Here is a 21,951-nt window from a genome sequence, read left to right on the forward strand (position 1 = left end):
GTATTGTGGAGGTGTATTGGGGATCTAGCGGAGGTGTGTTGGGGATCTAGCGGAGGTGTGTTGGGGATCTAGCGGAGGTGTGTTGGGGATCTAGCGGAGGTGTGTTGGGGATCTAGCGGAGGTGTATTGGGGATCTAGCGGAGGTGTATTGGGGATCTAGCGGAGGTGTATTGGGGATCTAGCGGAGGTGTATTGGGGATCTAGCGGAGGTGTGTTGGGGATCTAGCGGAGGTGTGTTGGGGATCTAGCGGAGGTGTATTGTGGAAGTGTATTGGGGATCTAGCGGAGGTGTATTGGGGATCTAGCGGAGGTGTGTTGGGGATCTAGCGGAGGTGTGTTGGGGATCTAGCGGAGGTGTATTGTGGAAGTGTATTGGGGATCTAGCGGAGGTGTATTGTGGATCTAGCGGAGGTGTATTGGTGATCTAGCGGAGGTGTATTGGGGATCTAGCGGAGGTGTGTTGGTGATCTAGCGGAGGTGTGTTGGTGATCTAGCGGAGGTGTATTGTGGAGGTGTATTGGGGATCTAGCGGAGGTGTGTTGGGGATCTAGCGGAGGTGTATTGGGGATCTAGCGGAGGTGTATTGGACGTATCCGGGATGTAGTGGAGATTAATTGGGCACATAGCGAAAATGTATTAGGGACGTATTGGGGACATAGCAGGATGTATTTGGGGTAGCTGTCTCTGGGTGATGTACAGCGCACCTTCCTCCGGCCGCCATACATGTCGTCGTCCTTCTACAGGTGATCGGAGTGGATCCAGAAGGTTCTGTCTTGACAGAACCAGCAGAGCTCAATTCGACAGACAAGACTGGATACAAGGTGAAGGGTAATGGATATGACTCTATCCCCACCATGCTGGACCAATCGGTGAGATTCTGGGAGATAGGGTCATGTACGGAATGTTGGTGTGTATTACCTCCCCATCCTTCTGCCCTTCCTGATTTCTGGTTGGCTGTTTTTGTTGGGGTGTCCCCTGATTCTCTGCTCACACTCGTCTTGGAGGGGTGTGTCTGGGCTCTCTGCTCACACTCATCTTGGGGATTCTCTGGACTCTCTGCTCACACTCATCTTGGGGATTCTCTGGACTCTCTGCTCACACTCGTCTTGGAGGGGTGTCTCTGGACTCTCTGCTCACACTCGTCTTGGAGGGGTGTCTCTGGGCTCTGTGCTCACACTCGTCTTGGAGGGGTGTCTCTGGACTCTCTGCTCACACTCGTCTTGGAGGGGTGTCTCTGGGCTCTGTGCTCACACTCGTCTTGGAGGGGTGTCTCTGGACTCTCTGCTCACACTCGTCTTGGAGGGGTGTCTCTGGGCTCTCTGCTCACACTCGTCTTGGAGGGGATTCTCTGGACTCTCTGCTCACACTCGTCTCGGAGGGGTGTCTCTGGACTCTCTGCTCACACTCGTCTTGGAGGGATGTCTCTGGGCTCTCTGCTCACACTCGTCTCGGAGGGGTGTCTCTGGGCTCTCTGCTCACACTCGTCTTGGAGGGATGTCTCTGGGCTCTGTGCTCACACTCGTCTTGGAGGGGTGTCTCTGGGCTCTGTGCTCACACTCGTCTTGGAGGGGATTCTCTGGACTCTCTGCTCACACTCGTCTTGGAGGGGTGTGTCTGGACTCTCTGCTCACGCTCATCTTGGGGATTTTCTGGACTCTCTGCTCACACTTGTCTCGGAGGGATGTCTCTGGACTCTCTGCTCACACTCGTCTTGGAGGGGTGTCTCTGGACTCTCTGCTCACACTCGTCTTGGAGGGGTGTCTCTGGACTCTCTGCTCACATTCGTCTTGGAGGGGTGTCTCTGGACTCTCTGCTCACACTCGTCTTGGAGGGGTGTCTCTGGACTCTCTGCTCACACTCGTCTTAGAGGGGTGTCTCTGGGCTCTCTGCTCACACTCGTCTTGGATGGGGTGTCTCTGGGCTCTGTGCTCACACTCGTCTTGGAGGGGTGTGTCGGGACTCTCTGCTCACACTCATCTTGGGGATTCTCTGGACTCTCTGCTCACACTCGTCTTGGAGGGGTGTCTCTGGGCTCTCTGCTCACACTCGTCTTGGAGGGGTGTCTCTGGGCTCTCTGCTCACACTCGTCTTGGAGGGGTGTCTCTGGGCTCTGTGCTCACACTCGTCTTGGAGGGGTGTCTCTGGGCTCTGTGCTCACACTCGTCTTGGAGGGGTGTCTCTGGGCTCTGTGCTCACACTCGTCTTGGAGGGGTGTCTCTGGGCTCTGTGCTCACACTCGTCTTGGAGGGGTGTCTCTGGGCTCTGTGCTCACACTCGTCTTGGAGGGGTGTCTCTGGGCTCTGTGCTCACACTCGTCTTGGAGGGGTGTCTCTGGGCTCTGTGCTCACACTCGTCTTGGAGGGGTGTCTCTGGGCTCTGTGCTCACACTCGTCTTGGAGGGGTGTCTCTGGGCTCTGTGCTCACACTCGTCTTGGAGGGGTGTCTCTGGGCTCTGTGCTCACACTCGTCTTGGAGGGGTGTCTCTGGGCTCTCTGCTCACACTCGTCTTGGAGGGGTGTCTCTGAACATCACATTAAGAATGTTCATTCCAAGGCGTGTGATGTAATGAAGTAGTAGGAGCTGAACATCATTTGACTTGATATTCGCGATGGGGGCGTATCTGGGGATGAATGAATGAATGATTTGTATAGCGCTGCAAATGCTAACTGAATCGCCTCAAGGCGCTTGATCCGTCCTGTGTTGTCCTACTTCTTAGAAGAGGTAGGTCTTGAGTTTTTTTCTGAAGGCCCGATTGGTTTTCTTCCATGCTGATGTTAGTGGGTAGAGCGTTCCATAGCCGTGGTCCTTGGACTGTGAATCTTCGTTCTCCCTTTGATTTGTAGCGGGACTTGGGAATGAGGAGGAGGTTTTGGTTAGTTGATCGGAGACTTTGATTGGGTGTGTAGTGTTTTATTTTCTCGCATAGGTATTGGGGAGCGTTTCCTTGTGTGCATTTGTGGGTGAGGCAGAGGGTCTTGAATGTGATCCGATTCTTTACGGTTAGCCAATGTAGGGTCCTCAGGGATGGGGAGATGGATTCCCAGGGTTTTTTCCTGTTACCAGTCTTGCTGCCATGTTTTGGATGACTTGTAGGCGTGCAATCTGGTATTTAGGTAGTCCTATGTAGAGGGAGTTTGCGTAGTCGAGTCGGGAATTGATGATTGATCCAACTACTGCTGCTTTGTCCTCTTCTGGAATGAAGGGGATGAGTCTGCTTAGCAGGCGGAGAAGATGGTGAGATCTGCTGACTACCGATCCTATTTGTGCATCCATCGACATCTCTGAGGCGAAGATGACACCAAAACTTTTGGCTTTGGTGCTTGGGGAGATGGTCTGTCCAAGGATGGTGGGTGGTGTCCATGAGGTCTTTGTTTTTGTATTTCGGTTTGCGTGGAGGAGAAGAAGCTCTGTTTTGGATCCATTGAGTTTGAGGTAGCTTGTGGTCATCCAGTCATCTATCAATGTGAGGCATTTTTCTAGTCTCTGATATTGGTCTTTTTGTCCGGTGATGCGAAAGTAGAGTTGAGTGAAAGCAGAGGTCCGATTTTCTGATGATATTGAGGAGAGGACGGATGTAGATGTTGAAGAGCACGGGTGATAAGGGTGATCCTTGAGGGACTCCATAAGAAATTGTGCGAGTTTCAAAGGTGAAGGCTCCTAGTTTCCATGTCTGTGAACGATTTTCTAAGAAGGATGCGATGTAGCAGAGATTTTTCGGGGGTCGCTGTCTCTGGGTCCTAAGATTACCATATATGTCATCCTTCCACAGGTGATCGCAGTGGATCCAGAAGGTTCCATCTTGGCCGAGCCGGAACAGCTCAATCAGACGGACAAGACTGGATATGAGGTGGAGGGGATTGGATACGACTTTATCCCCACCGTGCTGGACCGATCGGTGAGATCCTCAGGGGTGGGGGGGGGGGGGGGGGGGCACACGTAGAGAATGTTGGTGTGTATTACCTCCCAGTCCTGCTGCCCTTTTCTGATTGGCTGTTTCTGTCAGGTGGTGGATGAATGGTATAAGTCCAATGATGAAGAATCCTTCTTGATGGCTCGGGCTCTGATTCGGGAGGAGGGGTTGCTGTGCGGTGAGTACACATTGCTGTGTTTGGGGGGGTGATTGGAACAGAAGACTGTGCGGCGACCCATGGCAGCCAATTAGGTGTCAATGTATCCTAAAAAAAAAATCAGTTTTCTCCTAGTCACTGCACTTTGCTTTATGAAATAAACCCAATGCTGTGTGTGTGAATTACCTCTGCAGGTGGCAGTTCTGGCAGCGCTATGAGCGCAGCGCTGAAAGCGGCCCAGCACTTGGAGGAGGGGCAGAGGTGTGTCGTCATCCTACCAGATTCTGTGCGCAATTACATGTAAGACTGAAATGTATTTCCTGGGAGTGGGTTATATCCGACACTTTACTACTTGTTACCCTTCCTACATCTTCACCCCCTCTTCCCCTTCTCCCTTGCACTGTGAGTACAGAACTCAGTCATGTTGTGACGTATGGGGTATGGCCTACCAGATACATGCTTAATACCGTACCATACATACCTACATATAACCTGCCTCACTAACGCTTCCCATTCTTCCTTGTACTGTGAGTACCGGACTCGGTCATGTTGTGATGTAAGGGATACGGCCTATCGGGGGTTACGACATATGTGTGTGTGTGTGACAAATGGGATACGGCCTATCAGGGGTTACGACATATGTGTGTGTGTGACAAACGGGATACGGCCTATCGGGGGTTACGACGTGTGTGTGACAAACGGGATACGGCCTATCAGGGGTTACGACGTGTGTGTGACAAACGGGATACGGCCTATCGGGGGTTACGACGTGTGTGTGACAAATGGGATACGGCCTATCGGGGGTTACGACGTGTGTGTGACAAACGGGATACGGCCTATCAGGGGTTACGACATATGTGTGTGTGTGACAAATGGGATACGGCCTATCGGGGGTTACGACGTGTGTGTGACAAATGGGATACGGCCTATCGGGGGTTACGACATATGTGTGTGTGTGTGACAAATGGGATACGGCCTATCGGGGGTTACGACGTGTGTGTGACAAATGGGATACGGCCTATCAGGGGTTACGACATATGTGTGTGTGTGACAAATGGGATACGGCCTATCGGGGGTTACGACGTGTGTGTGACAAATGGGATACGGCCTATCGGGGGTTACGACATATGTGTGTGTGTGACAAATGGGATACGGCCTATCAGGGGTTACGACGTGTGTGTGACAAATGGGATACGGCCTATTAGGTACATGTTTAATACTGTAACGTACATGCCTAGAGAGAACATGCCTCACTTCATGTCTGCTTCCCAATCTTCCTTGTACTGTGAGTACCGAATTCAGACATGTTGTGACGTATCGGATATGGCCTATTGTGGATTACAACATACAGTTGTGTGAAAAAGTATTTGCCCCCTTTCTGATCTTTTATTTTTTTTTTTGCATTATTCTCACACTTAAATGATTTCAGATCAAACAAAATTTTATTACACAAAGATAACCCGAGTAAATACAAAATGCAGTTTTTAAATGATGGTTTAATTTATTAAGGCAAAAAAGCTGTCCAAACCTGCCTGGCTTTATGTGAGAAAGTAATTGCCCCCCTAAACCTAATAACTGGTTGTGCCACCCTTGGCGCCGATAACTGGCAATGAGTCTTTCACATCGCTGTGGAGGACTTTTGGCGCACTCTTCTTTGCAGAATTGCTTTAATTCAGTCACATTGGAGGGTTTTCCGGCACGAACGGCTTGTGTAAGGTCATGATACAGCATCTGAATTGGATTGAAGTCCGGGCTTTGACTAGGCCACCCCAAAACCTAAATTTTGCTTTGTTTGAACCATTTGGAGGTGGACTTGCTGTTGTGTTTCGGATCATTGTCCTGCTGCATAACCCAAGTGCACTTGAGCTTGAGGTCAGGAACTGATGGCCGGACCTTCTCCTTTAGGATTTTCTGGTAGAGCTCAGAATTCATGGTTCCATCAATTATGGTAAGTGGTCCAGGTCCTGAAGCTGCAAAGCAGCCCCAGACCATCCCCCTACCACCACCATGTCTGACTCTTGGTATGATGTTCTTGTTATGAAATGCTGTATTAGTTTTATGCCAGATGTAACGGGACGCACACCTTCCAGAAAGTTACATTTTTGTCTCATTAGTCCACAGAATATTTGCCTAAAAGTCTAAAGGGGATAATCAAGATGTTTTTTGGGAAATGTGAGATGAGCCTTTGTGTTCTTTTTGGTCAGCAGTGGCTTTGGCCTTGGAACTCTCCCATGGAGGCCATTTTTGCCCGGTCTCTTTCTTATTGGTCAGCAGTGGCTTTGGTCTTGGAACTCTCCCATGGAGGCCATGTTTGCCCGGTCTCTTTCTTATTGGTGAATCATGAACACAGATCTTATCTGAGGGAAGTGAGGCCTGCAGGTCTTAGGTGTTCTGGGTTCTTTTATGACCTCCTGGATGAGTCCTCATTGTGCTCTTGGAGTAGTTTTTGTAGGCCGGCCACTCCTGGGAAGGTTCACCACTGTTCCAGGTTATCTCCATCTGTGGTTTACTGGAGTTCCAAAGCCTTAGAAATGGCTTTGAAACCCTTCCTAGACCAATACATGAAACATTACTTTGTTTCTAATCTGTTCTTGAATTTTTTTTAGATGGTGACATGTGTGGCTTTTTGTGATCTGTTAGCTTCACTTTGTCAGACGGCTTCTATTTATATGATTTCTTGCTTCAACAGGTCTGGCAGTAATCAGGCCTGGGTGTGGCAAATGAAATTTAACTCCCCTTTCCAAAAAATTGTGGTTTATCGCAGTTCATTCATGAGTCAGCATGGGAGAGGGCAATTACTTTTTCACATAGGGCCAGACAGGTTTGAACAGCGTTTTTTCCCTTAATAAATTAAATAATAATTTAAACATTGAAATTGCATCTTGGATTTACTCAGGTTATCTTTGTGTAATATTAAAATTTGTTTGATGATCTGAATCATTTAAGTGTGAGAAATATGCAAAAAAATAAATCCGAAAGGGGTCAAATACTTTTTCACACAACTGTATGGGATATGGCCTATTGGGTACATATTTAATACCGTAGCATATATGCCTCACTACGTGTCCTTTTCCCATCCTTGTACTGTGATATCTTCTACAACATGACTGAGTTCTGTATACAGAGTCATGCTTTGACATATGGGATACGGCCTATTGGATACATGTTAAATACTGTAACATACATACATGTGATGGTGGGGCCCTATGACTTTCCTTGTTTTGGGAGTAAAGAACTCTGAGGCATATGTGACGTATGGGATATGGCTTATTGAGGATTATGATGACCTGTGGGATACGGCCTGTTATGGATTATGATGTATGTGACGTATGGTATGCGGCCTATTAGGGATTATGATGTATGTGACGTATGGGATACGGTCTGTTATGATGTATGGGATATGGCCTATTATGAATTTTGATGTATGGGATATGGCCTATTATGAATTTTGATGTATGGGATATGGCCTATTATGAATTTTGATGTATGGGATACGGCCTATTAGGGATTATGATGTATGTGACGAATGGGATACGGTCTGTTATGATGTATGGGATATGGCCTATTATGAATTTTGATGTATGGGATACGGCCTGTTGGGGATTGTGATGTACGCAATGTATGGGATATGCACTATATGGAATATGGCCTATTATGGATTTTGATGTTTGTGACGTATGGTATACGGACTATTGAGGATTGATGTATGCAAGGTATGGGATTTGGGCTATTAAAGATTATGATGTGTATCACATATGGGATACGGCCTATTAGGGATTATGATGTGTGTGTGATACGGCCTATTAGGCCGTATTCCATATAGCATAATCCCTACTAGGGATTATGCTATATGGAATATAGCCTATTGGGGATTATGATGTATGTGAGGTATGGGATACGGCCTATTGGGGATTATGATATGTGTGTGTGTGTGTGTGTGTGTGTGTGTGACATATGCGATACGGCCTATTAGGGATGATGTTTGCAATGTATGGGATTTGTCCTATTAGGGATTATGATGTATGTGACGTATGGGATACAGCCTGTTATGATGTATGGGATATGGCCTATTATGGATTTTGATGTGTGTGACATATGGGATTTGGGCTATTAAAGATTATGATGTGTGTGTGTGTGTGTGTGTGTGACATATGGGATACGGCCTATTGGGGATTATGATGTTTACCATGTATGGGATACGTCCTATTGGGGATTATGATGTTTGCCATGTATGGGATATGTCCTATTGGGGGATTATGATGTTTGCCATGTATGGGATATGGCCTATTGGGGATTATGATGTTTGCCATGTATGGGATATGGCCTATTGGGGGATTATGATGTTTTCCATGTATGGGATATGGCCTATTGGGGATTATGATGTTTGCCATGTATGGGATATGGCCTATTGGGGGATTATGATGTTTTCCATGTATGGGATATGGCCTATTGGGGATTATGATGTTTGCCATGTATGGGATACGTCCTATTGGGGATTATGATGTTTGCCATGTATGGGATACGTCCTATTGGGGATTATGATGTTTGCCATGTATGGGATATGTCCTATTGGGGGATTATGATGTTTGCCATGTATGGGATACGTCCTATTGGGGATTATGATGTTTGCCATGTATGGGATACGGCCTATTGGGGATTATGATGTTTGCCATGTATGGGATATGTCCTATTGGGGGATTATGATGTTTGCCATGTATGGGATATGGCCTATTGGGGATTATGATGTTTGCCATGTATGGGATATGGCCTATTGGGGATTATGATGTTTGCCATGTATGGAATATGGCCTATTGGGGATTATGATGTTTGCCATGTATGGGATACCTCCTTTTGGATACATGTTTTATACTGTAACATGACATTGTATGCTGTGCCCCATGACGTGTCCTCTCCCGGGACAGGACGAAGTTCCTGAGTGATAAATGGATGACCCAGAAGCAGTTCCTGAAGGTGGATGATCTGGAGGGGAGTAAGCCCTGGTAAGTGGTCAGGAGATGGTTTCAGCTGATCGTGTCTGAGTTTTTATTTTCCCACCTCCTCCTGATTTTGCCTTCTTAATCTGCTTCAGGTGGTGGAACGTCAAGGTCTCGTCTTTGTCTCTTTCTGCCCCACTGACCGTCCTTCCAACAGTCAACTGCAATCAGACCATCCAGCTCCTTCGAGAGAAAGGCTTTGACCAAGTTCCCATCGTGTCCGAGTCCGGGTGAGGCTCCCATTGCTGTCTTCATGGGGGGGTGGGGGGGGGGGGGGGCATTCCCGGAGCTCTCCTCCAATAATCCGTTTTTTGTGCTTTCCAATCCAACAACTATAATTGGAGGTCAGACCAGTGAGGTCAGAAGTGTATTGGTGGAGTATCAAGGATACTGAGTGCTGGTATCCTGTGAAACGGGCGTGACCAGAAATGTAATATATAAAATAATGTGGTTTATTAAGGAACAATGCCAGCAAAACAACAATATAACAAACGTAGACCAAGAACCTAAACCGGCGAAGCTTAATAGGTGAGAGAGACCACACAGAATACACTAAACCAACTAACCAAGTTATCTATGTGCCAATGGCAAGGTAAGACTAAGAAGAGTAGTCAGTATCTGAGCCAGGTTCCTACACAGAAGGTCAGGCAGAAGGAGCAGGGAGCAAGCAGGTGGGTGAGGGATCAGGAACAGAAGCAGGGCAAAATACCAAGGCAAGGGTAAGTAGCACAGGAAAGACTAAATACTTTTTCAGCAACCAGCATCAGGTGGTGACGGATTTTCTATGAGCTTCTGGCTGCTGAGACACCCGCTGGTAGACACCATAACTACAGCCTATAGGTTTGGGAACCACAGTACCAACAGCAGGTAAGCCCATTCCTGACATGGAGCCTCTAGCTGATGGCTTGGTCTGCATAGCCCACTCGCTGCTGCCTGATCTGCACTATATACCATAGCAATGTTTTTGCCTTTTACTGCTTGCCTCTGTCTTTGTGGCCCCCACTTTCTGACTGGTAGCTGTATGTCCGCAGGCTGGTCCTCGGGATGGTGACCCTGGGAAACATGTTGTCGTCTGTGCTGGCTGGAAAGGTGAAACCATCTGATCCGGTCACCAAAGTCATCTACAAACAGTTCACACAGGTAAGGCGAAGAGAGAAGGTGGAGAAGTTTAAACTGATGTATCTATTCTGTATATTATAATGCTCACCTGAGATGGTTCACACAGATCTTTTGTCTTCCTTGTTCATTGTATGTCTTCTGGATTTATGTCATTGGAGCAGCATGTACATGGCCCACCTCCAAAATATTCCATTTACACCAAGTGATACGATACTTACCAGAGGGATGGGAAGACCAGTTTAAGCTCTCCTTCGAATGCCCACACCTTGTTTACCATTGGGAAGAGAGTTTGTCCTTTCTCCTTTGAGGGAGTGTAGGATGTTGGGGAACACCCTCAGAGTGGTCTTCCCCCTCCCCCCCAGCTCTTCTCGGGTCCCTTTTACTTTGGTTACAGGTTTGGGTTCTTAGCAGGTGGTCCTTCTGTAATTCTTAAGCCGGCTAGGGTTGTTTCTATGAACCGATTTGTTCCCTCTACATCTGTAAATCTCACCCCAAGTTTCCTGGTTCATCAGACACCACCTAGGTGTTGCTTAACCTCTGCATTGGATAATGTATTTGAAACTCTTGATCAAAAAGACCTTGTCTCTCCTCAACCATCAGCGTCTGCACAAAAGAAAAGGCTTGCACACCTGGGTGCACCTCCGTTCCTGTGCAGCAGGTAGAGTCCATCTCTGGAGGGCCCTCTGCCCCCCCTGGATTGTCAGCAGGTACAGTTACTCTCTGTTGTGGACAGAGCACATCTAAAGGACTTTGTGGGGCCTTTTCCTTTGAAAATTGGTCCTCTTTCTTCGGCTGATCAGCAGCCTCCTGGGGAAGGTCCTTCGGCTACCTTCCCTTGCCCCATCTTTAGTCATGTACATGTTCTAATTATTTCGGCTAAGATTCTCATTCCTTGTCCTATGGCCGTTGATGCTTCTCTTGACCTGGTGGCATCAGGAGCTTTTTCTACTCTTAACTGTGGTCAGGAGTAGGCAGGCTCCGCAGCATTCCTCTGAAGGCTCCAATGTCACCTGGGTGTCAGAAATTATGTTTTTGTTTTGTGGTCCCCATCCCATCAGTCTAATGCTAAGAGTCAGACCTAACTTTGTATCTGCCTACCCTTGTGGTGATGTCTTCCTTGTATCCCCTTCCTCTGTCATGTTGACTCTAGGATCAAACCCCTGAGTTCTTTAGTGGTTTTAGGGTAGTCTTTTACTCCCTTTTGGACTACTTCCACCATACATCCTTTTCTATACCTTGTCTAGTGAGATTGGTTGCTGGCTAGGCAACCTCCTTCAGTAACGGTGTTTACTCCTGGGGTTAATGATTGGTTGCTGGCTAGGCAACCTCCTTCAGTAACGGTGTTTACTCCTGGGGTTAATGATTTCAGGCCTTCCTATGTAGACAGCTTGGTATTTCTTGCCTGGACCTGTGTTTTTTTTTTTTTTTTTTTTTTTTTTATTGCACTCTGTTATTTTTGGGGGTTATTCCCCCCCCCCCCCCTTTTTTTTTTTTTTTGACCACATTCCTTTGTGGGATCTTTTTCCCTGTTTGGGAATTTATTGTTCCCCCTATTTTTAGTGGGTTCTGGTTGATCAAATTCTTGCTGGTTCAGGTTTGGTATTCTCTTCCATGTGATTGTGTGGTCAATCCTTCTCTTGGGGTGACCTTCTCCATCCTGGTCTGGAACATCAGCTAGATGCACTTTGCTCTTCTCTTGGATGCGTTGGCAGATTCCCCTATTTAATTGAGGGCTCCATCCATTCAGATTCAGGCATTGTTCCTTCAGGTGACCCCCCTAAGCTGCAGGCAGCCCCCAGTCCTCCCTAGTGGGGCTTGTTAATTGTTGGTTGGCATGTTGCCTCACCCCTCAGTTGCACTGCTTCTGCACATCCCAACTGTATCTGAATTCCCGTGTCCCTCAATGGACAAGAAAGAAAATGGGAGTCCATAGAGTGATTTGGGTGCTGCTACTCTGTTTGTGATCACTCTTTGTGCTTTACCACAAAACTAAGGCATGCTGGATAGTAGAGGGGTTATACCGGCTCACCACCATTTTTCTGCCAATGTTTAATCCATCTGTAGGTGGCCGTATGAGTTTTCAGAGATCACCTAAAGGTGGCCAGAAGAGGAAATAGACAGATTGTGGTAGAGCATTCAAGAGGATGGGAGAAGATCTGGACAGATTGGGGTAGATTGTTCCAGAAGATGGAAGGGGAGAAGCTCTGGACAGATTGTGGTAGAGGGTTCCAGAGGATGGGAGAAGATCTGGACAGATTGGGGTAGATTGTTCCAGAAGATGGAAGGGGAGAAGCTCTGGACAGATTGTGGTAGTGGGTTCCAGAGGATGGGAGAAGCTCTGGACAGATTGGGGTAGGACATTCCAGAGGATGGGAGAGGTTTTGGAGAAATCCTGGAGGTGAACATAGGAGGAGGAGCTAAGGGCAAGGCTGGAGAGCAGGTGGTCTTGGAAGGAGCAGAGTGGGTGGTTTGGTTGGTATTTTGAGACAAGATTGGTGAAACCTACCAATACGAGGGGTTGTCCCCCCTGAACAGGTGTCTCCATTGAAAGATGTCCCCGTAACTTTTGTTCTGGGGACAAATCTAAAATGTATTTCCCATAATCTTCTTTCTCAGAGACACCACAACAAATAGAGGGGTGAATCTCTCCAAAGGAGATACAGGCAGCAATAAACATTTGATAAAGCGGTCTAATCCTTCCGCACTCCATGCAAGACTTTAAAAAAAAAAAAAAAGTTTTTCCCAATGAAACACATTAAATCTAATCTGTCACTTTGTGGCGGAATTAAAGCAGCTGTAAAGAGCGATTCCATTGTTATGGAAATGATTAAGAGCTCCAATCGAGCCCAAGGTTATCTGCTGCTGTCTCTAATTTGAAAAGTGTTGATATGCATGCATATAAAAGTAAACACTCTGAGACACGCTCAGCAGCATTACTGTTACACTTCTAATTTATTCAAGGCGGTGTTAATGTTTTATACACACAAATACGTCATTGCTATGTTAGTCAAATAGGTACATCTCATTGGTTAAGAAGGAGAATGTTCATAACGAGGTCTGGCTGATCTTTGGTTTTATCTTCAGTTCCGCGTTCTTCTGATGTGTGGGATGCAGGGGGTACCCGCCATCTTGAGAAAATATAGGAACAGAGCAAACCTGTATACTTATATAATGAGTAAGGAGAAAAATATGTATGCACATAAGAAAATAGACATTTTCAGATTACTATTATTATTATCTACATCACATTCCTTCACAATCCCCCCTAAAATGACTATTTTCTCTTTTCTGTCCCTAATACTAAAGGTCCTACTTTTTAGCCTGGCCCTTCTCCTCAGCAACTCTTTTAGGCTGTATATAGAATTGGGCAGCAACTGTTCACTTCCCTCCTCGATACAGCTGGAGAGGTGCAGTCAGGCGCTATCTATCCCTATAACCCTATAGGATTGTGAGATTATGGACAGGGAGTGACTGTAGAGGAGTGAAGGGTTTGTCATCTTCCATCATAAGGAGGTCCTCTTCTTCTTGGTGGAGAAATGTAGGTGTGCTATTGTCTACAGCCTTGTTCATTAACTTTTTACGAAAGGTAGAATACAGCATACAATCAGGGCTAAAAGAACCAGGATTATTAATACCGTTACCCGTATCTGGACGAGCACCTTCTGCCACCCACTCATCCAGCTAAAATATTGGTCCCATGGGTCTGTGATACCTGAATTCTTCTTCAACTCCAGTGACAGATCTTCTAATTTCTTTATAGCTAGAGTAACCTTACCATTTGGGCCAATATTATCAGGAATGTATGTACAACAGGTTCCCGTTTTTTCCTATGATTTTACAAAACACCTCCTTTCCCAGCTAGCACCATGTCTAAGGCCATCCGGTCCTGGAATGTCATGTAGGAAGTGGGGGCTAACTGGTCAGCAATTCCCTGGAGGGCATCTTTAGAGTAATTTACAAATCTCTGTTGGTTATAATATGTGTAGTGTCAGGTCACCTAGAGGCTGGGTGACAGATGCACACCGTTGGGATCAGGAGTGCACCGCAAGGTAGTGGACCCTACGGCTGACTGCTGCGGATTGAACCCTGGGAGGTTCAGGAATCAGGTCTACTGGATCACTGACACAGATCCCACTGGGAGCTAGAGCATAGATTCCCCAGGGCGCGGAGTCTAAGAGCCAGCAGGTGTTCACCAGAGCCTCTAGTGGTGAGGATGGACTGCGCTGCAGTCTGGCTCCAGGTCGCGGCCCCCAGGGTCTCACAGCTCACGCTCACCGTAGACTACAGGAGAAGAGGAAGGAGGCAGCTGGCTGGAACATCAGGGTCACAGGCAAACAGGGATGGTCGGGAACAGGCCAAAGTCGGTAACAGGAATCAGATGTAGGAAACACAGCAAGTACACACAGAGGCTAACACACAGTGGTTGATCAGTACTGCTGGCTTGCAGTGCACAGGTTAATATAGGGTTCCCTGATAGGGCCTGGGATAGGGCCATGCTTAGAGGGGAGGTTACAAAAGCAGTCAGGTGAGGGTCAGCTGGTCTCTAGAGATGAACACATGGAGACAGGTATGCTGATCGACAAACTCTATTGCATAACCATGACATGTAGTTAATCTAATCTACATTCTTGCTGACAGTTGTTATGGGGATCAAAGACTCAAAACCAGCTTTTACCTGATCCCTGGCTTTAAACTCATCAGGGACCCCCCTTGTAACCCCTATGACATGTATGTATACATGAGGATCAAAGCTTCCGGAGAGAGCTGCTCGCTTCCTCCTCTGACTGTGTGCTGGGTCAGTGTATGTATGTGTTCCAACCCACTGGCCCCCACAGAAACCACAACTCTGTCCCCAGTAACTGTCTGTGTGGCATACATATATGTCCTTACCGTCAGGGATATCACTGTACCAATGGCATCACCATGAAGGGTCAAACGGACAAGGTACTATGTCACAGCAATCTAAGGTAAAGGTGGTCACATGTGTACCTGAAGAGTTACACCAAAACGTAATTATGTTATCATTTTTGTGATGGCCACCTCCTGGGCCCCTCCCCCCTAGATCAAACAGAAAAAGGATATGCAGCACCCGAAAACACGCTCTCCTGCAGTGATAAGCGTGCATTCAGGTGTTCTTCCTGGCCAACTTGACTGAGGTAGCTGTGGTCAGCAAAACTTGGAATGGACCATCATAACTTGGCTCAAGGATCTCCAGACAGTAGTTGGTGTGTTCCTGTATCTAATTCAGGATCTGGAATGGAAGAAAACACCTGGACATGCATTCAGGTTAATTCTCGTGATAAAGTGGTTACATAATTAGTCAACACATCAGACTGTAACTGTTGTGGAAAGTAACAACCAAGTCTGGGAGCTGAACCAAACAAAATTTTATAAGGGAATAGGGCATGTTTCCCCTGGGGGTGTGTCTGACACTGAACAGGGCAATGGGCTAACTGTCTGGCCAACTCATGTTAGTCTCTTGGGCCATCTTTAACATCCTGTTTTTAGTGTCCCATTGTATGGGATGTGTAGTGCCAACTGAACCCCCAGTGCTGCCCAAATCTCTTTAGTAAGGGTTGTTGTTAAGGCTGGTCTTTGATCTCTCAATATCACCTCTGGGACCCCAAATCTACATACTATCTCACTCAGTAGTTTCTTAGCTGTGGTCCTGACAGTCATGACCACTTCCACTAGGGCGTATTCGAATCTGTCACTTCTTGGCACTTGAGAATGATCAATTTGCATCCTCTGGAATGGGGTATAGGACTTTTGCCAGGTGCTTCTTCTGTGCTTCTTCTGTGCATCCTGGGTTACATTTGGTGCAGATAATGCATGATCTGCAGAAGCTGTCGGTCAGTGGAGTAACTCTTGGTGCAACACTTGTTGATAAGAGTTCATAAAAGTCTTTGTCAAGTGGGCAGCTCCATGTGCCCATTGCACCACGGCTGGGTACATACTCCTGGGTAGACAAGGCTTCTTGTTGCACTCGAATAGTCCATTTCTGAGAGTTGCTCCTCTCCGTTTCCAGCTTTCCTTCTTATCCGGACTTGTTGTTTCCTGTAGTTCTTTTAGATAAACTCTGTCCACTGGGAAAGTCTGTAAGGTAAGCACGGGGTGGTCTTCTTCTACCACCCTGCTGTCCACTTCCCGCGGACCACCAGCTGTCTGTTTGGCAGCTGTATTGGCTCGATGATTGCCTCGAGCTTCCTTTGAGTTCATTTTGTCGTGTGCTTTACTCAGAATAGTCACTTGGGTTGGGAGAAGCAAGGCATCAATTTTTCACAGGTGTTCCTGCAGCCGTCAGGAATCCTCTGTCCTAGATAACACCATAATCATGGGCAATGCTGAAAGCATATCTTGAGTCCATATGAATGTTGGCTCTTTTTCCCTCTGCCCATTTACGTGCTGTAGTAAATGCTTACAGCTCTGCCTCCTGTGCAGACATCACCAGTGGTAAGGCTTCAGCTTGTAGAACAGTGTTTTCAGTGGTGACCGCGTGTCCTGTGTGGTCATGGGGTGACAAGTCAAGACTCTACTCCTCCTCCTCTTTCCCCCCCTCGAGAAGTGGAAGAAGGGTGGTAGGGTTCAGTGTTTGACAACTTAATAGAGTAATGCTGTCCAGTAGGAGGGAACACAGGAGTCTCAAGTGTCTGGTAGTAGACTAGTGTTTCGGCTGGATCTTGGTTGAATATGGCAACAACGTCATGGGGAGCAAGCAGAACGAGGCAGTGTCCGAGGACCAAGTTCAAAGTTTTTGTCAAGCAAGGCTTGTGTAGCAAAGCCAGCTCACAGACACAATAGGCCTCCTCTTGCTACCGCATCCAGCCGACGGGAATAATATCCTACGGGGCGTAGGCTGATGCCGTGTGATTGGGTGAGTACACCTGCAGCATGTCCCAGACGTTCGGATACAAAAAACTTGAGCGTTTAGCCCTAGCGCCGGGGGTGACGCACTTAAAGGCTTCAAACTTTAGATATTTCTTCAGGAGACATCTGGAAGGGGTCTGATTGCAGAGCATCAGTAGGAAGGCTTCTGGAATCCATGCTCTGCACTAGGAAATTAGTCCAAGGAAAATGACAGGTGTTGAGCACCACTGCAATTTGGGCTTTGAGGCTCTGCAGCCCTGGTTGGCAAGATAGCACAACAGGCTTTCTGAGGTGACTTCAACAGGGGGTAAGTCAGCTGCACAAAGGAGAAGGTCATCAACATGTTGGAAGAGAATCACTTCCGGTTGTTCCTCTTGTCATGTGTCAAGGATGATAGCCATAGCTTTTGCAAACTGGCTTGGAAAGTTCTGTGCCCCTTGTGGCACAACTGTTTAGGTATGTTGCCGTTTCTTTCCGTGGATGAATGCGAAAAGGTACCAGCAGGAGGGGTGAGGGTGGACACTAAAGAAAACGTTTGTAAGGTCCACCTCTGTGAGGTATTTTGCAGTCAAAGGCATCCACAGTAGGTACCTGGTTCTCTTTTTAGGATTCTCTTCTTGGGGTTATTGTGTGGTTTCCGGGGCAATGATGCGCCCTCTTTTAGCTTGACTGAAACTGGTGGCACCTTTAAGTGACCGTTGTCTTCCGGTCCTGTGGACCATAGGCACGCAGGGATTCTGTCAAGTACTTCCTGCAGTATTGAACTTGAAGTTTTTTTCTTCATTAAGTGTCATCAGGAGAGGCAGAGAACACAAAGCAGATGAGTCTTCTAAAAATAGGGGAGTATGTAACTTCACCCCCCCTTCAGGCGTGTCCTGATTGAGGCCTGTAGTCTGGACAACACATCAGCTCCTAGTAGATTCAAGGGACATGTAGAGGACACCACAAATCTGGCAAGCAAATCAGGAAGTGGAAAGGAAAGAATTATTAGGCAGGTTCACCGCCCTCAACACACTTTTGGCTGCACCCCTGTCAATCTGGGACATCTTGGGGCTCTGCATTCTTTTCGGAAGTGACCCCGTTTCCCACAGTTGTAACAGGTGATCCTTTCCCTGGTATTGGGCAGTGGTGGTGGACTAGTGTAGGCGGGATCTTCGTCATGGGTTACCATGAGGGGCGTTGGTTTTTTACCTTTTTGATTTTCTATACCTCTGGTCACCAACAATAAATCAGACATTTTCATTGAGTGGTATTCAGGGCGGGCCACCATCAGGCCTTTTCTGATATCCTCTCTAAGCCCTGAAACAAAAGCAGTTGATAACATGTGTGTGTGTGTGCCTTTTATGAGTCTAGCATGATACTTCTTCACAGACTCCCCTTTATCTTGGGTAATATCTTGGATTGTGGTCTTCTGATCCGTCAACTTCTCCTTTGCCCAGTCGTGGAGTTGTGCACAGAACTCCACGCCTGAGGTGTAGGAAGTGGCACTTGTCAGGCAGGCATCATTGAAGGCCATCTGCATGACTGGCCAAAAGACATATCCTGCTTTGATTTGGCATAGGCTGATCAAGTCTCTCCAGGCAGCTGAGTAAGTTTCTTGTATCTGCACTATCCTGTGGTAGAAGGGAATTGGCTGCTTCTCTGGGTCAGGCAGACTTGTCACTAAGGCCGCTGCTTGTGATAGAGTAAAAGCGACATACATCACTGGTGCCCCTTCTGGTAACCGAGACTGTTGTTGGGGCAGGGTCTGGCAAGAAGCACTGTTCCTTACGGTTGCCAGCATGTGTTTGAGATCCTCTCGGAACTGTGAGTCCGGAGCCGGATTGGGGGTTAAATCAGTGGGTGGCCTTGCTGCCTGCTGTTGGGCTTCCCACTCAGACGCTTCTTCATCATTAACATATCCGGCCTGGGAATGTGATGCTCCCGTATTGGGGAAGACAGGTGTGTGGTATGAACCATCTTGGTTTAAAACAGGGAGGGCTGGGTACAGGCTGTTTAAGCTTACTGGGTGTACCAAGATGGCCGCCGGCAGGAAGTGCACTGGACTGGGTAGAAAGTGAAGGCATGGGTGCACTAAGATGGCCGCCGGGCTGAGTTGTCACAGTGGGTTGTGCTTGGGTGGTGAGAAAGAAGTGGTTGTTAGACGGAGGGCAGTGCTGTCCCTCCCCTCCTTTGTTTCAAGTTCCAACATATCATCAGCTCTGTGATAAACATACATAATACAATCGCCATCTTTCTTAACTTCCTTTATCCAATTTTCTTTATCACACAGGATTTTTCTCCCTGTTTCTTCTGCAACATAACTTTCGTCACTTCTTTCAACATTGTTAACTATTTCAACATCTTCTTTACAATATCACTTTCTTTTCTCTCGTACAACCAAGGGGTTAATATTTTTTCTCAGCGTTCTTATCAGCAAATTCCTTCGGTGGGGGCTCATAAGACTAATGTACGGTTAATCTCAGAACAAGAACAAACACATCAGGGGTAGTGAGGAGCTACGGCCCGCGACCCAACAGATCCCCCGGGCAGCCCCCCTCCGACCTTAACCAGTCCCCACCCCCTCTCGTGTATATAGCAAACAGTAAACCACAAATACACTCACGACAGGACATTACACCTGCCACTCTTCGAACTGCAAAATTTCAGCAGGCCAAGATAACCACAAGGGCAGACCACCCTGCAAAAATAAACCCGTTTTATAGACGTTTTTTTTTTTTTTTTTTTCCGCTCTACACCAAGAGGCCAACAACTCTTCTTGGGGTGAGACTTCTGTAACACTTTCAGACTGCAAAGCCAGCAGCTGAGATAACCCTCAAAGGTTCATCGAACCCAGAGTACGCCCGTCTATAAACGTTTGCCACAAGGGAAACAATCTCATTCCAGAGGCCGACAGCTCGTCTGGAGATGAGACCACACATTCACGCATGTAGCACCCTTAGACTGCTGAGTTTCGCAGCCCAAAGAATGGCAGACAGTGAACAAATACAGTCAGCAGAAACCCATTGGCAGGTTCGTTAAAACAACCTCAGGCGAGGAAATACCTGCCTCAAAGACAGTCTCAGCATACCGACAGAATCCAGCCGTCAACCGAAAGATAAGAGAGTCGTACAGTGGTAAGAATATTAATTAAACTCACCGGTACTGTTAGGGCTGCGCAAACCCCACTCTCATCACTCAGTTAACGCCCGAATGCTTGTCGCGGTATGGCTTCGACTGTAGCCTGAGGTCCCGGGTTTCGGCACCATCTGTTATGGAAATGATTAAGAGCTCCAATCGAGCCCAAGGTTATCTGCTGCTGTCTCTAATTTGAAAAGTGTTGATATGCATGCATATAAAAGTAAACACTCTGAGACACGCTCAGCAGCATTACTGTTACACTTCTAATTTATTCAAGGCGGTGTTAATGTTTTATACACACAAATACGTCATTGCTATGTTAGTCAAATAGGTACATCTCATTGGTTAAGAAGGAGAACGTTCATAACGAGGTCTGGCTGATCTTTGGTTTTATCTTCAGTTCCGCGTTCTTCTGATGTGTGGGATGCAGGGGGTACCCGCCATCTTGAGAAAATATAAGAACAGAGCAAACCTGTATACTTATATAATGAGTAAGGAGAAAAATATGTATGCACATAAGAAAATAGACATTTTCAGATTACTATTATTATTATCTACATCACATTCCTTCACACCATCACAATCGATGTCCCCTCAGTGCTGAGAAATGCAAGAAAATGATTAACTACCTTCTGATTGTTACCAATTTCAATCTGCAACACAAAGCAAACCTCAATAAAAAGGAGTTGGGGGATCCTGCAACAGTTAGCCTGGCCCCCATGGAGCCCCAATCTCACCATCCTATGGCCTGGCCCTTGCAGAGCCTACTTCTTGCCATATGACATAGCCTATACACAGCCCTTAGTTGGCCTGACCCCTTCAGAGCCCGCCTCTCAGATGGCCCGGCGCCTGTGGAGCCCTGTTCTCCACCATCATATCGTCTGTCCCCTGCGAAGCCCTGATCTCTGCCATCATATGGCCCAGGCCACTGCCCAGCCCTGATCTCTGCCATCATTAGGCCCTGACCCCTGCAAAGCCTGATCTCTGCCATCATATGGCCCTGACCCCTGCCCAGCCCTGATCTCTGCCATCATATGGCCCTGGGCCCCTGCCCAGCCCTGATCTCTGCCATCATATGGCCCTGACCCCTGCCCAGCCCTGATCTCTGCCATCATATGGCCCTGGCCCCTGCAAAGCCCTGATCTCTGCCATCATATGGCCCTGGCCCCTGCAAAGCCCTGATCTCTGCCATCATATGGCCCTGACCCCTGCCCAGCCCTGATCTCTGCCATCATTTGGCCCTGGCCCCTGCAAAGCCCTGATCTCTGCCATCATATGGCCCTGGCCCCTGCAAAGCCCTGATCTCTGCCATCATATAGCCCTGACCCCTGCCCAGCCCTGATCTCTGCCATCATATGGTCTGGCCCCTGCAGAGCTCTGATCTCCTTATATAACGCGGCCCTTGCAAAGTCTTTATCCTGTCATCATTTTACTTTGCCCCCACAGAGCCCTGATCTCACCATCATATGACCTGGCCCTTGCAGAGCCTTCATATGACCCAGCCTCCGCAGAACCTCATAAGGCCATCATATGACCCGGCCTTTGAGGAGCCTTTATGTTGCCATCAAATAGCCTAGTCCCCTGTTATCACCATCATGGAACCCGTCTAGAAGTATTTCAGCTTTCCAGCATTTTTGCATGAAAATGTGTAAATTTTATATATTTTACAAAAAGTGTAATAAGTGGGGCTCCCAGAGCACTATGGGTAACCCGAGGCAGCCCAGTAGAAGCCGCCTGCCTGATGGTTATGGAGAAGAATACAGAATATACTTTGTCATTCTTTT

General features: G+C 47.4%; 1 protein-coding gene across 1 annotated transcript in view; it reads left to right on the plus strand.

Moving 5' to 3' along the window:
- The window catches only part of CBS (cystathionine beta-synthase), a gene marked incomplete in the record, with an annotated part of 52,346 nt that overhangs the window by 28,857 nt on the left and 1,538 nt on the right, over positions 1-21,951 (plus strand). The window contains 10 exon segments of the mRNA XM_073617629.1: positions 3,770-3,895; positions 4,004-4,088; positions 4,262-4,367; positions 8,990-9,067; positions 9,157-9,291; positions 10,093-10,219; positions 12,345-12,350; positions 17,377-17,423; positions 20,026-20,063; positions 20,851-20,865. Coding sequence (XP_073473730.1) covers positions 3,770-3,895; positions 4,004-4,088; positions 4,262-4,367; positions 8,990-9,067; positions 9,157-9,291; positions 10,093-10,219; positions 12,345-12,350; positions 17,377-17,423; positions 20,026-20,063; positions 20,851-20,865 — 763 coding nt within the window.

The sequence above is a fragment of the Aquarana catesbeiana genome, linkage group LG02 (genome assembly GCF_042186555.1).
Source record: "Aquarana catesbeiana isolate 2022-GZ linkage group LG02, ASM4218655v1, whole genome shotgun sequence".
Taxonomy (NCBI): domain Eukaryota; kingdom Metazoa; phylum Chordata; class Amphibia; order Anura; family Ranidae; genus Aquarana; species Aquarana catesbeiana.